Source organism: Ptychodera flava, chromosome 14, assembly GCF_041260155.1.
Source record: "Ptychodera flava strain L36383 chromosome 14, AS_Pfla_20210202, whole genome shotgun sequence".
NCBI classification, from domain to species: domain Eukaryota; kingdom Metazoa; phylum Hemichordata; class Enteropneusta; family Ptychoderidae; genus Ptychodera; species Ptychodera flava.
In genome coordinates, this window is record NC_091941.1 from 2,796,354 (window position 1) to 2,811,447 (window position 15,094).

The following is a 15,094-nucleotide window of genomic DNA, read 5'->3' on the forward strand; positions in this document are numbered from 1 at the left end:
TATGTCACAAGAATCCAAACAAAAAAGACTGCCAACATTTTGCAGAAGTTTAACTTTGGCCAAAACTTCCGACAGTGGATAAGTGTGTTGTACACTAACAGTGAAAGCTGTGTAATGAACGGAGGATTCAGCACAGGCTATTTCAAATTAGGAAGGGGGGTAAGGCAGGGAGATCCACTGTCTCCTATGCTTTTTATTCTCGTTCTGGAAACTCTCCTGGTTTCAATACGGTCAAACAAAGACATCACTGGCATCACCATAATGGGGAAGAAATTAAGGATGCTGCTTTTGCAGATGACATGACTTGCTTCGTGTCTGATACTGAGTCTGCCGGGGTGCTATTCAATTTGTTAAACAAATTTCATGAATGCTCAGGCCTGAAAATCAACATGGAAAAAACGCAAGGGGTATGGCTGGGAAAGTGGAGGGACAGGAAAGACAAGATGTTTGGGGTCAATTGGCCCGCGGAGCCTATCAAGATAGTAGGAATTTATTTCTCATACAATAAAGATGTTAAACAGAAAAACGTAAGCAAAGCAGTGGATACTTTGAGAACTATTCTCAACTCATGGAAGAGCAGAAAGCTCTCATTATTTGGCAAAGTTCAACTGATAAAAACGTTCGGAATTTCACAGTTTACATATATCCTAAATTCCACTGCTGTTGAGAAAAACACCATTCATGAAGTGCACAAAATAATGTATGACTTTCTATGGAATGGAAAAGATAAGATAGCAAGAAAAACAATGATAGGGTCCGTGGGCCAAGGTGGCTTAAACATGCCAAATCTAAATTTAATGAAAAAACAACAAATAATCATATGGATACAACGTTTTATCAACCCAGAGATTTCACACCCATGGAAGCTTTTCATAGAAAAGAAATTGGAAGACTTGGGAGGAAATCTCTTATTTAAATGTAACTTTAACACACTAGGCTACCGGTGCGGTTTACAGATTTTGTCACAGAATGTCTTGATGCTTGGTCCGAGGAAACTGCTACGCAAAATGAAGAAAAAAATCAGATTGTGTGGAACAACAAAAATATACTCTTAGGGGTAAATCAGTCTATTTCAAAGAATTTGCCTCGAAAGGAATTTTGAGAATCTCTGATCTCTTCGATATGGACAAAGCAAAACCATGGCCAATAATTGAAGGGGCACATTTCTCCTTGTTACACAAACTTAAGTGGATCGGTCTAATCTCCGCCATTCCTGGCGATATTAAACAAAAAGAAAATGAAGTAGACGATATTCACATTCTGATAAACGATACACCAAATCTATTAGAGGGCCTCTCAAGACACATTATAAGAGTGAATTGACAAGCAGGATCTTTACCACATCGGCGAGTCAAGCAAAACTGTATGAAGTTTTGAATTCAGGTACTCTGGATTGGAAAAAAATGTATAAATTAATGCTGAAGATGACCATCGACAGCAAAATGAGGGAATTCCAATTTAAATTACTACATAATATTCTTTATACCAATGAAAACTTCACAAACTAAATCCCAATAAATTTCCAACCCCTATGTGTACATTCTGCATGAACGAAGTGAAAGCTATGAACATTTATTTTATGCATGCTCATTTTCAGTGTCCCTTTGGAGGAATCTATTACTTTATTGGGGAGACGCTCTAGAGTTGAGCTCACCACCAAGCAAACTCTGCTTGGTTATTTCAGATCCAAAAGAATCTCTGTTAGTTAACTTTATTAGTTTACTTGTGAGAAAACACACCTATTACTGTAAAATGAACGGTGTTAAGCCAAGTTTTGCAGGATTGGTGTCTTTCATACGACGGATATATCAGATAGAGAACTTCATTGCAAAAAAGAATAACAAGATGACAGTGCACTTGGAAAAGTGGTCTCCTATATTATTATTTGTGCGATAATTGATGTATTTACAGAGAAAAACTAGTACACTAGCATAAAGAATTGTAACATTATAAGGAAAATACCCAATAAAATTCCTTAAATATAAAAAAAAAAAAAAAAAAAAAAAAAAAAAAAAAAAAGACTGCCAACATTTTCATGGAAGACTTTTTATACCTAGTTAGCTACAGACTCTATGATCTAAAGCCCTCTGTCACAAATAAGCCATAAATATGGGAAAGTACATATTAACTGTTACTGGCCATGTGACTGCTTGGAATGTTGTAGAACCAACTATGTATAAAAAATTTGACAGAAGTTCAGCCAGATAATCAACACTACCTGTGTCAATCTGTGAAATAGCATTTTGCCTGTTACTTTCTAATGAACCATACTTGGTAATATTGTAATAGAGGGATTGTCCCATGTGATCAGATGTAAGGCAGCAATGGAGTGACTTACTTTCAAAGATTTTCGACGGATGCTTTCCAACATGAGTACACCTTTAGCAGAAACTGACGGACAAACATCATCTACTGAACTGATCAGATAGCAGAATGCATGGGCCAATGATGACATGATCAGGGCATTGTTGGCAAACATCTTCTTCTCCACAAATCTGGACAGGACCGTCACTTGCTCAACTTGAAATAAGAAATCATGAACACTTCAAAATGTTGCTTATAAGGCAAGTCAAACATACGTGCTGTACAACAATGTAAATTCATGAATGCAGCAGTCTAGAATACTGTAATACACAGACTAATTGATCACTGGGTTTGAAAGTAGACTAACGACTACAATATCTATTATTGATACTCTTTCTATTACAAAAGCAATAAAGTTGATCTGAATGGTGGCAAACAGAAAAGACACACAGATCATAGCATGTCAGTGAACCAAGAATATATGAAATGCTGCAAAGTAATTGTTCACTCTGTGTGACCACTTCATAATTTCACTCTCTTTAGGGAGAATTTTGATACTTTACCAGCATTAAATCTGGTCTGCCAGTTATCACTGTTGAATTCTTTGTCAACCAGTTCCCAGAAGACATCAATGGCTGCCGGTAGAGCCATGCAATGCAGTATCAATGGAACCAGTATCTGAGCAACATGGGATATGTCAGCATGTAGTAACTTCAAGAAACTGAAAAAGACAAAATATTGAAAAAATTTTTTAAAAATTTTATCAAATGGAATCATTGGACAACTACATTCACTTCAGGAATACACCAATACACAAATATGTCTTAGGAGGGGTGGTCAAATTAAATTTTATGATCAAGATTGATAGGTTTTTTCTTAAAAGAAGTATTAGTCTCTCAGTAAATTCAATGTCATTACAGTACGGTATCTTTTTCACAAAATTACACATTCAGTTTTGAAAAATGCTACAAAATCTCAAGGATTTACCGGTAAGTCTGAGGAAAACAACACAAAGTCAGAAAATGAGTTCAATATTTACTTTGGAATGAGGAGGTTCTCCTGGAGCCATATCAGGAAACCAATATGATCACGTGACGCTCTGTGAAGACACTCAGCATTCAGACAGAGAACTTTAATGCAGCTTACGATGTGCAGCAGAATATCTGCATCATCATACTTTGGTAATTCCTGTATTACGGAAAAAGTAGTTGAAAGCGAAGATAAAAGTTGGCAGTAGTATTGATGGCAACTACTTTTATATACCTTACGATATGGAAATATTTAATTATTATTCATGACCTGAAAATTCAGAGCCTGGAAAGAGCATTATGAAGAACGGTGACAAATTGTATTCCCACTCAGCTATGAGAGTGGAAGTCAAGCCGATGATGAAAAGTGACAACTTTGGATGGGTGAAGTGCATGCCAAAAGGTCCAATCATGCAATTTTAAAAACACAATTGGGAAAGTTTATGCTGCTTGTGAAATAATCTCAGTGTCTTTTAATCATTAAATTTGATCAAACCTGCAATTTTCAGGATTATGGAAAGCCCTCATGGTGTGGTATCAATCATGCGTGTTGAGGGGCACATTTTAGCACAGGTATGTACCATTGTATCATTGATGTCATGAAATCTTGTCCACACAGAAGAATACATCAGTGTGCATTACAGACTGATATAATATATCATGTACTTAAAAATGTAATTCCTACAAGTCTTTGATACTGCGTAATGACTTGAATTAGAGATCAATTTTTGATAAAGGACTGCATTCCATCATTGCATGTCAAGCAAGGGTCATTTATAGTCAGGGAGAACATTACATGTCAAACAATCTGGTTCGTTGCACAACATGCGTGTGTATTTAGGAAACAAGCTGCAGTAAAGGAAATTTGAAACAACAACTGACTAAAAACACCTACAGATGACAGACTCTGACCATTCAATGGTGTTCATATACCTGTACAGTATATTCACAAGTGACGACATTCTACACATGCTGACCTTTGCACAACTTGTCACAAGATCTCTTTCAATGGATACATAACTGGGTACATGCAGGAGGTGCTGGTGTTGGAGGATAGGTCATGCAAATAACAACTACAAGGGAAAAAGAAAAGAAAGGAAAAGTATCATGTCATTTCATAAGTGTCTTTGATGTTCAAAAACTGAAATCATGCACATCAAACTAATAAACAAATTCAAGCATTCAACATGTATGTATGATGGTTTCAGTTGTAGTATAACTATTTATTTAAAAGGCCATACGTTGCTGGGAAAATTATACAAAGAAAATGAAAGTTGCTGATGACAATTGACCTTACCTTCAGAAATGTATACAAAAGCTGCATTGCTTTGGGGAATTCACTGATTTGAAATTTAAATATACCATGTGTAGTAGTCCAGGAGTCATCTGAGTCATTTGACTCATCAAGTGCCGTATCTGTATCCTCTGTGCTTTCTGTCGTTCCTGTTTTCAACTGCTGCTCGTGGTGATGTTGATTCACTGTAGTTGTAATGCTGTCATTTGACGATACATTTTTGGAGCTGAGGGAAGGTGAAGCTGAGATGAAACTGGGTGCTACCGGTTCTGTACCGATGTCACTTTCTATGTTCAGCAAGTCATCCACCGATGGTACAACTTTAGATATATGTTTCTTTTCCGGTCTTATTGTATGACGTGGATTATTTTTCTCTTTGGTAGCTTTCTTTTTTGGCTTCAAAGCTTCTGAGATGCTGTGTTCCAATTTCTTCTCATTGATTTCCATCATCTCTGAAATCTTGATTTCCTCACGAGGTGCGATGTATGTGATGAGATCCAGAGCCAACTGATACCACAGTGCAGACATCTCACACAGTGTACAACTGACATGGTCATCTTGGCTGCAGCGGTGGTCTTCATTCCAGTCTACTGCCACCATTTGACGAAGAAGGGAGATGATGTCCTTGGAGAGCGTTTCCTCCATGCCTTGGTGAAATGGAATTTCCTGAAGTTCACTCTGTGAAATGAAGACATGGATGTAGTCATTCTGGAATGTTCTGTTTTCATTCAAACAACAATGATGTCTGTTTTTCTTAACAAAGTCCTCATCACAGACAAACATATACCGGTATATGACAGTATATCCTATGTGTCAATGTATAGCAATATCATTATAAAACTAGAAAGCATTTGCAAGCAAAAGCGAAGTTCCAGAGACCAGAGCAGCGGAAGAAACAAGAGAATGTGTGACAAAGATAGCTGCAGAATGAAAGAGTGCTTTGGATTTTAATATTCATGCACGTAACCTATAGTTTAATAGCAGTAAACACAGTTGTATTAAATACAACTAAAAGCAAGGCAGTCCGGGGAATTACAGTACACAGATTACAAATGCCTACATGTACGGTAAAAACGCAACAGATACATACTGGGGCGACAACGCACGGAAGACGACATTCTCGCGAGCCAGAGCAATTATTTTCGCTCCGCTGATCTACGCAAAAATCAATCGCTTGACGGGTAGCGCTGAGTTGTTGCCGTAAAGAGGCGTGTAGCCGAGAGGAAACATCGGACCTAGGCCGTTGAAATTGAAAACCGAGGCCACATGCATTTTCATTCGATTAAAAGCACAGACTAAAACAATTTTCATTGCTATGTCGCTGTTTTCACAAGATACTGACCGTTTGATCTTGGAAAGTTGAGTTGCTTTTACGTGCAGCCAACGCATGCCGGTGCGGTGACAGACAGTTCACTATGAATGCCTAGCTCTGCATGGCAGGGCTGTGTGTTACCGGCGTTAAACGGCCTCCCACCACAGCCCGCAGACTGATATAGGAAAAACCGCTGGTGGCTCCTCAGAAATACGGCGGGCAGTTTCTCCGCCAAAACAGCCGATTTTGAATCAAAATTTTGCATTGATCTTCGTTTTCGAGCACACCCACCTCGCCTAGGTACACGATGTGCCCAGCTGCGCTTGTAAACTGATGGAAAGCCTAATTTTCTCTCTCTATGCGAGCGAGGCGATCGTATGCCGCCGCCATTTTTAATCTCATTCAACCATGAGCATTCGGGCGAAACAGTATAGCGCCACGTACGGCGAGTATTTAGAGAAAAATAAAATCAAAAAGCAACAAAAAACAAAGCGAAAGAAAGCTAGAATTATTAATAGCTGAACGCAATATGATAGTTGAGCAATCCAAAATGAAAAATAAATAAATAAACAAACAAGAAATGCCCGTAAAACCCGTCCGAGCTGAGCGATGACGTCATAAGCGTGACGCAATGCATTCTGGGTAACTAAGGTAAAATTTGTGTATAGCATGTTCTATGGTAGTAATACCGGAAATAGAGAAAGAAAGAAAGAAAGAAAGAAAGAAAGAAAGAAGGAAAGAAAGAAAGAAAGAAAGAAAGAAGGAAAGTGAGCAAAAACTAACAGTTCCAGAGCTGGTCTCTGGAACTAATTACAGCTTTGTCAATACCAGTGAATTTTGTGACGTCATCCTCAAGATTATTACTGATAATGTATCAAATTATCCAGCATTGTGGCCCAGATGTTTTCTACATCTACAATTCACTGGCATTGCCAAAACTATAAAATAATAGCAATAATGTACCCCCTCCTGGCCCATAATGGACTCAAGCAAACTTTGCACTCAATAATGTACTTAGCTTTGCCTCATACATTATTTAGTGCAAAGTTTGCTAAAAAATTTGTCCATTATGGCCCAGGAGGGGGGTACATTTTATTATTTAAATATTATTACCATATACACTGTATCATATAATTCTAAATTTTATTTAATATTTGACCATGCCACTCCAAAGAGTAAGACAGTTCAAGTTTTGTGGAAGACTTTACATTTTGTTTGGACTGTAAAAGATACCGGTATACCAGTATAAGGGTTACATGTAAATCCCAGTCTCATATTTTTCCTTTCTTGTTGTGAGTCTGTTGATATGCTTTTCGTTTAATAGGCCTGCAGGACGGTGAAGATCGTTCATATCATCAGTGAACAGCGTATTTGGAGAATTGACTGTCCTGTCAAGGAGGTATGTAATTGTCTCGAAACTGACATTGTACGAGCAGAAGTACGGCCTCGTACTTTCCATATTACGAGTGACGTAAGTCACACATGCCTTTTGACCTAATTTTTTATGAATACGCCTAGGACTATGTTGTATTCCATGGATGAAAGATTTTTGTTTATGTGAAAGGATTTTACGACAAATGAACGCTTAGACACATTTTCTGTGTATATTCGAAACTCGGAAGTAGGAGCGGGTGTGAACTTCGTATGATTATTTTTTTGGTCGTGAGAGCGGGTTCAGTGCAGTGGGGAGGAATACTTTTAGGCTTTGACTTTCGGACGAGTCGGGTCAAGACTGGAGACGACGCGACACTCTGACTTATTATACGCCACGATGGTAGACTTTTTTGCAGACGTCGATTGTAACATTAAGCACCAAAAAAGAAATTGCAATGTCCGAACATGACAATCTGAAGTTATCGAAACAGTTTCTCTTCTCAGGCTGAATTTAGTACGACCGAAAGCAATAAAATAAGGCCTGATACTGAGATACATTAACGAGAATGAAATCCGACAGTCAAAACACTTTATCTTCCGAATATCGTATTGATGAAAATCAAATGAAATCCGACGATCGAAAGTTTCTCTTCAGAATTTAGTATGACCAAAAGCAATAAATAGCGCCCGATTCTGACGTATATTTACGTTTAGGCCTATGTCAAAGCCAAAAGAAATCGGACGGTTGAAACGGTTTCTCCCGAACAATACATGTTCGAAATACCTGTACGTAAGGCTGTGAAAACAAAAGTAACACTCTCATTACAGAGCTCATCGTAAATAATGATCAGTTAACGAGGTGTCAAAACTTTTCAAACAGCAATTTTTGGTGTGTCACTCTGCGCAAAACAATAGTAAGGGTGTTACCGTTTGCTTTGTGATAACCCGTCGAAACACCCGGGTATAGAAAACTCAAACAGTCAAAACGAGAGCAAATCAGGCAAATAATTGACACCTATAGAATATCTGACGTCGGCTTGGTTTATGAGATTGGCGACAGACCGCTGGAGACAATAAGTTTTGGCTCATTTTGTTGACCGCCGGTCGACCTCGATTGGTTGTAATGCACTTGAACCTACCGCCGTTGTAAATCTTTTTTACTTTCTCGAATTCGAAAGTGCAATGATTTCACATACATAAAACCTGCGTGGCTCGCGAGTCAGCTTATGACCTCGAAATAGTCTGATCACCACATTGTGTTAATCACAGTGTACAATGAATAATATGAAGGATTTTATGAGTTGGCGGGAGTTTTTGTGGCATCCGTATGTACCTCATATTTACAGTCTATTTGAAAATGACCTCTTCTCAACAATGATTTTAAAGACTAACATTTTTCTGACCTCGCATTCAACTTCAAGTTTTGAAAAAGCACATTATCGGAACCACACTTTTATTGGTGTGTATTGTTGAGAATACGGCCCTGCCTATTGAATAATGGTATAGTCACGTCACTGTGGGGTCAATATTCCTGTTTGTCATCGCGGAACTTGCAGAAGCCATACAAGATATCGATGCTCGATACTTCTATATTCAATTCATTCGTTCACGCTCCTGGACAACAAAAAAACATCACTCAAAACCAAATCATCACATTCCAAACTTACCTAGCTACACTCAGTTCGGTAGATAAGTTCCAGGCATCAGTCGTAGTATAAATGCTGACGTCGATTTGTCGACGTCGACGTAATAATGTATTTTTACAAATATATTTATTTATTTGGCGTTAATTAGAGGAAAATCACATCAGAGGGTGGATGACGTATGTATTACAATATCGTGGGTAGGCTAAACTGGCCGTTTTGTTTATCGCTATTATTGCCTACTCCCACCGTACCGCCCATCGTCTGTAACTTGCACGCGATGTTTGCACACGAACGAACGCCCAATGCCAGTCACTCAGAGTCGTCGGTTTTCTTGCTACCCAAGTTGAAATATATGCAATTATGAATGTCATTTTTGAAAATTCACTAATGCATGCAATACCAATTACGATGAACCCACAGTTTATTGTTGTTGAGATTTTGTCAACAGTGTTATAAATATAGTGCTGCAAAGTCAGTAGTAGGGCCTACCCACGTGAAAGACGTTTTGAACTGTTCCCGTACTTGCTATTTCAAGCTGAAATCAGTCAAGTCATTACGTGTTTATTTCGCATATTTGCTATATTTTAGCACCCGTACTCAGAACCCCACTTTGACATTCTGTTTGGCATGTTTCTACGTTCGTTTCGAATCCTATTTTGTCTTTTTTTTTCAACACTCAGTTCGACGCTGTTTTTGTTTTTCCACGCTCAGCTTGACGCTCACTTTGTCGATTTTGGGACCTGCATTACGTCACTCGTACTTTGAAAGTACGGCACATTACGTCACTCGTACTTCGCTCATACGAGCTCGTAGGTCTGCTCGTAGTTCGTCCGTTTTGAGATGATTAGATAAATGTGTCAAGACAAATTTTACTGTATAGGGTCTTCTGTAAGTTAGTAATATATAAAACCCACCTGTTTTAACACCAAGTCCAACATCATCACAAAACAGGATATTTTGAGTTCATTTCCAGTCAGTCTAAGTGATTCAGGCTGGTTGCGTTTGTACCTTGGATTAGAGCCATCACTGCTTCTGCCGAGTGATTTCTGATAATCAAAATAGGAAAGTCTTCCAGCTGAGGCAATCGCACTCACTCCTTTGGCAAACATTGTCAGCACAAGTTGTAATGGAATTACAATGTCCAGCTGGGACAAGATCTGAAAAAAGACATTGAAAAAATGAATTATGATCGGCATAGTTGGAACATTACAGTGATATGCCAGTACAGTGAACAATTTAGAACAATGCATAACATCAACTGATTTGTATACTCAAACAATACTTATTCATACACTTTGGATAAATGAATTCATTTTATAAGGTATGGAACATTTTAAGGTAGAATGTGCCTGAGGGACAGAAATTCAGGCTTTCAAATTTTATAAATTCTCTTCCGATTAAAGCTCTTGAAGAAAGAAAAGTTTTCTCTGTCTTAGTTTTTAGAAAATCGAAAATGTTATTTTACCTCATGAAGTTAACACAGGAGTGGTGGCCATTTTGAATTTAAAATATTTGGAAATCTTAGGTAATTTGTCTCTCTAGCCCAAAATTTTGCACGGTGACCTCTGATTTTTATTTTTGCTCTGGTAAGAAGATCAAGCATTTGTCACTGACACTGTTGCACACAGAACCAGGTGGTAAGGACACATTTGAAAACTAGTGACCACATGGCATTAAGGTAGAATATGCCTCCAGGACAGATTTTCCAACTCTCAAATCTTTTCAATACTTTTCTAGTCCATCAATTGTGGGGACTCATTTTAAAGCTCTTGGAGTAAGAAAAGTTTTCACCACGTAAGTTTTTTCAAAAATCAAAAATTATATTTTTCCCATGGAGTTAACACAAGGATAGTGGCCATTTTGAATTCTTAATATCAGTAAATATCAAGTAATTTGTTTCTCTTGTACCAAACTTTACATGTTGACCTCTGATTTTTCTCCTTGATTTAGTAAAAGCATGGTTGTAAGTTTCATTGAAAAAAGTTTGAGCAAAGTTTAAATCTTACTACCATATCTAACTAGTAGCACTGCAAAGCTTGAAGGGTACAGAGATGTACAAAGTGAAATCAATCAACTAAACCATCAACCTTGAAATCATATGTGTTACAATAATTTCTCCATTTGAAACTGGATTGCCAACAAAATGATAAACGAATAAAATCCAAATTGATTATCTATTGATAAGTGAGATGAAGTGAAGAAAACAAATTACCTGCAACCAGATAAGACCCTGTTCCTGCTCTTCTGCCGAGGTATCTTCAAATTTCCTTGTAATGAAAGCAAACATCTTCTCAGTGGAAAATGGTAATGGGCAAAGATCAATTGCCAACAATTTCTGTAGCGAGTCTTGCAGCTTTGGTAAATCTTCATCTGAAGTATCGGCATGGATAGCCTCCATCCAGTGAGGCATGATGTAATCCCATACCTGAAGGGGAGGGAGGAGGTATGGTAAGATGTCATAATAGTGTGTTGAGGTATGATGTAATCCCATACCTGAAGGGGAGGGAGGAGGTATGGTAAGATGTCATAATAGTGTGTTGAGGCATGATGTAATCCCACACCTGAAGGGGAGGGAGGAGGTATGGTAAGATGTCATAATAGTGTGTTGAGGTATGATGTAATCCCATACCTGAAGGGGAGGGAGGAGGTATGGTAAGATGTCATAATAGTGTGTTGAGGTATGATGTAATCCCATACCTGAAGGGGAGGGAGGAGGTGTGGTAAGATGTCATAATAGTGTATTGAGGTATGATGTAATCCCATACCTGAAGGGGAGGGAGGAGGTATGGTAAGATGTCATAATAGTGTGTTGAGGTATGATGTAATCCCATACCTGAAGGGGAGGGAGGGGTATGGTAAGATGTCATAATAGTGTGTTGAGGCATGATGTAATCCCACACCTGAAGGGGAGGGAGGAGGTATGGTAAGATGTCATAATAGTGTGTTGAGGTATGATGTAATCCCATACCTGAAGGGGAGGGAGGAGGTATGGTAAGATGTCATAATAGTGTGTTGAGGCATGATGTAATCCCACACCTGAAGGGGAGGGAGGAGGTATGGTAAGATGTCATAATAGTGTGTTGAGGTATGATGTAATCCCATACCTGAAGGGGAGGGAGGAGGTATGGTAAGATGTCATAATAGTGTATTGAGGTATGATGTAATCCCACACCTGGAGGAGAGGGAGGAGGTATGGTAAGATGTCATAATAGTGTGTTGAGGTATGATGTAATCCCATACCTGAAGGGGAGGGAGGAGGTATGGTAAGATGTCATAATAGTGTGTTGAGGTATGATGTAATCCCATACCTGAAGGGGAGGGAGGAGGTATGGTAAGATGTCATAATAGTGTGTTGAGGTATGATGTAATCCCATACCTGAAGGGGAGGGAGGAGGTATGGTAAGATGTCATAATAGTGTATTGAGGTATGATGTAATCCCACACCTGGAGTAGAGGGAGGAGGTATGGTAAGATGTCATAATAGTGTGTTGAGGTATGATGTAATCCCATACCTGAAGGGGAGGGAGGAGGTATGGTAAGATGTCATAATAGTGTGTTGAGGTATGATGTAATCCCACACCTGAAGGGGAGGGAGGAGGTATGGTAAGATGTCATAATAGTGTGTTGAGGTATGATGTAATCCCATACCTGAAGGGGAGGGAGGAGGTGTGGTAAGATGTCATAATAGTGTATTGAGGTATGATGTAATCCCATACCTGGAGGGGAGGGAGGAGGTATGGTAAGATGTCATAATAGTGTATTGAGGTATGATGTAATCCCATACCTGGAGGGGAGGGAGGAGGTATGGTAAGATGTCATAATAGTGTGTTGAGGTATGATGTAATCACACACCTGAAGGGGAGGGAGGAGGTATGGTAAGATGTCATAATAGTGTGTTGAGGTATGATGTAATCACACACATGGAGGGGAGGGAGGGGTTATGGAAGGTCATTTAAGGTCACTTAGTGTAGTACACATTGCTGGGATTCAAGGTATTCCAATTTTCTACTATTTTTCAATTAAATGTTTGTGATGATAGAACAAACTAATTTCAATGAAAGAAAAACTTCAGAAAAACTTGAAAAAACAAGTTATTGTAAATGACATTGTCCCCGCTTGGCTGATGAAATTGGAAACGACTGATGGAAACTTTCATGAAGTGAAAGAACAAGAAGAAATGATAATAATACACTTGATATTCTTGGGTTTGAAATGTTGGCACCTAGGCTAATAAATCATGAATCTGGTAAAATGAATCTCAGTCAAAATGTCTTAAATATCCAAATATGGTAGTTAGATAAAATCACTGACTGAATGAATGTTCTGACAGGGAATAGTTTAAGGTTTGAACTTACCTCAAAGCTTATGATGTTATATGGTGTCAGTGCTAAAATTCTGTTGATGCCTTCGTCTAGCTGTACCAGTGTCCCTGATAGGGTCTCCCTGTGATCAAGAAGTGAAGTTATTACAAGAAGTCATACAAACTTGACACATAATGTATGTGATGTTTCTAGTGATTTCTTTAATAGTGTTATATATGATAGTTTTTTCGCTGCCTTTCCTTTTTATGTATATCTTTTTTAACTTTTTAACCTGACTGCTGTCATACTAAGAATTGCCCGCATTTTTGGGATAATAAAGAGCTATTGTATTGTATTGTAATTCAACAGAGGGGTGGACAGAAATGCCCGAACAGCTGTTATAAGTAATTTGTTGATGTGATAATCAGGAATTCTCTCATGTACATCTCACTGTAATTTCACTGGTTTGATACAAGGAAGAAAGAAATTCCACTCACCAGTGTCCACCTACTTTTGCATACTCTGGTGGATGTGGTATGAGACAAGATGCAAACACATCAAAATGACTGTGACTAAGTCCAATAAGCCAGTTAGCAAGGTATTCTGGTTTCAATTGCTCCAATGCAACTCCAGCATCATCTGTAGAGACAAAAATGTTCCACTCAAATTTCTGTTTATAATCATGTAATTATCACTCTTCTGTGCAGTGACTTTGTCTGTGGATTTACTCGGTAAAATGACTGAAACCTCTTGCCCTAAATACATCCTACTGTATAGAGTTTTACTTCATAAATGACAACAACATTTGAAGTGAAAAATACAACCAGAAGTGGCTATCTGTTCTTTCATCTCGAAACTCTTGCAAATACAAGCTTGTCATTTAGACTTACCACATTATTATCCTGGATATTTTTTGATGTAATGTGAATTTTACAAATTTTATGCCATTTGTGCAACAAATGTTGAATAGTAATCAACAACATGTACATTTTTCTGGTAACAAATATAGGATTCATTGCAGATTTGTTTGAAGAGGGCATTCAGAAATGCACACAGAAATTGTTGAAATATTTAGCTGCAGCTACAGTTTGCATGCTGGGAACACTCATACAATCCATGGAACACTTGATAATATCTCAGACAAGAAGTCTTTCTTGAGAAAGAGAGAAAAGAACTGAGCTCACCTCCAACTTGGCGAGCTGTGGACACAAACCACTGAAATAACATACTCAGCATTCGACCAAATACTTCCATTCCAGTACTCTCAGTAGGTGTACATTTCTCAACCAACATCCAGACACCATAGCGACTCAGAATCCTGGATCCCTCTGCTTCTTCCTGGCTATCCAGCTCTTCATTGTTCATAGTGTGTTGGGCATGAGGAGTGCCAGACCGTGTGGAATACTGGGATGATGGTGACACACCCATGGAATAGATCCTTCTCTCATCCAATGGCTGTGCTTCTTTCAGTAAGCTGTCACAAAAAAACAATGGATCTCAAAATTTTATTTGAGTATTTTGATTAGAACAGGGAAGTATTTCAATCAAAGGACCTGATAGTCATACAATTCAGTTCATTTGTCATGACTACTGAAATGTTGATTTAAACTGTCACAGAAAAATCCAGTTTATATCAATGTAACCTTCCTTAGATTTTCAACGTCTATAAGCTTTCCAATAAACAATAAACACATACAATTGATCCTCAGTATGACAACTTTAAATTGGCATCTCACTGTTATTAAGGTTGATAGTTCACTTACTATTTTGATAAGATTTAGTTCTCCATCCCACATTTCCTTACATGTTACCTTACCTATCTGTTGAAAACGATT

General features: G+C 38.3%; 1 protein-coding gene across 1 annotated transcript in view; it reads right to left on the reverse strand.

Moving 5' to 3' along the window:
- The window catches only part of LOC139150562 (protein unc-79 homolog), a 47,016-nt gene that overhangs the window by 24,379 nt on the left and 7,543 nt on the right, over window positions 1-15,094 (reverse strand). The window contains exons 12-20 of the mRNA XM_070722999.1: window positions 14,444-14,733; window positions 13,757-13,898; window positions 13,314-13,401; window positions 11,171-11,383; window positions 9,873-10,115; window positions 4,630-5,304; window positions 3,344-3,492; window positions 2,868-3,025; window positions 2,339-2,520 (exon numbers count right to left, since the gene is read on the reverse strand). Coding sequence (XP_070579100.1) covers window positions 2,339-2,520; window positions 2,868-3,025; window positions 3,344-3,492; window positions 4,630-5,304; window positions 9,873-10,115; window positions 11,171-11,383; window positions 13,314-13,401; window positions 13,757-13,898; window positions 14,444-14,733 — 2,140 coding nt within the window. The remainder of the gene's footprint in view (window positions 1-2,338; window positions 2,521-2,867; window positions 3,026-3,343; window positions 3,493-4,629; window positions 5,305-9,872; window positions 10,116-11,170; window positions 11,384-13,313; window positions 13,402-13,756; window positions 13,899-14,443; window positions 14,734-15,094) is intronic.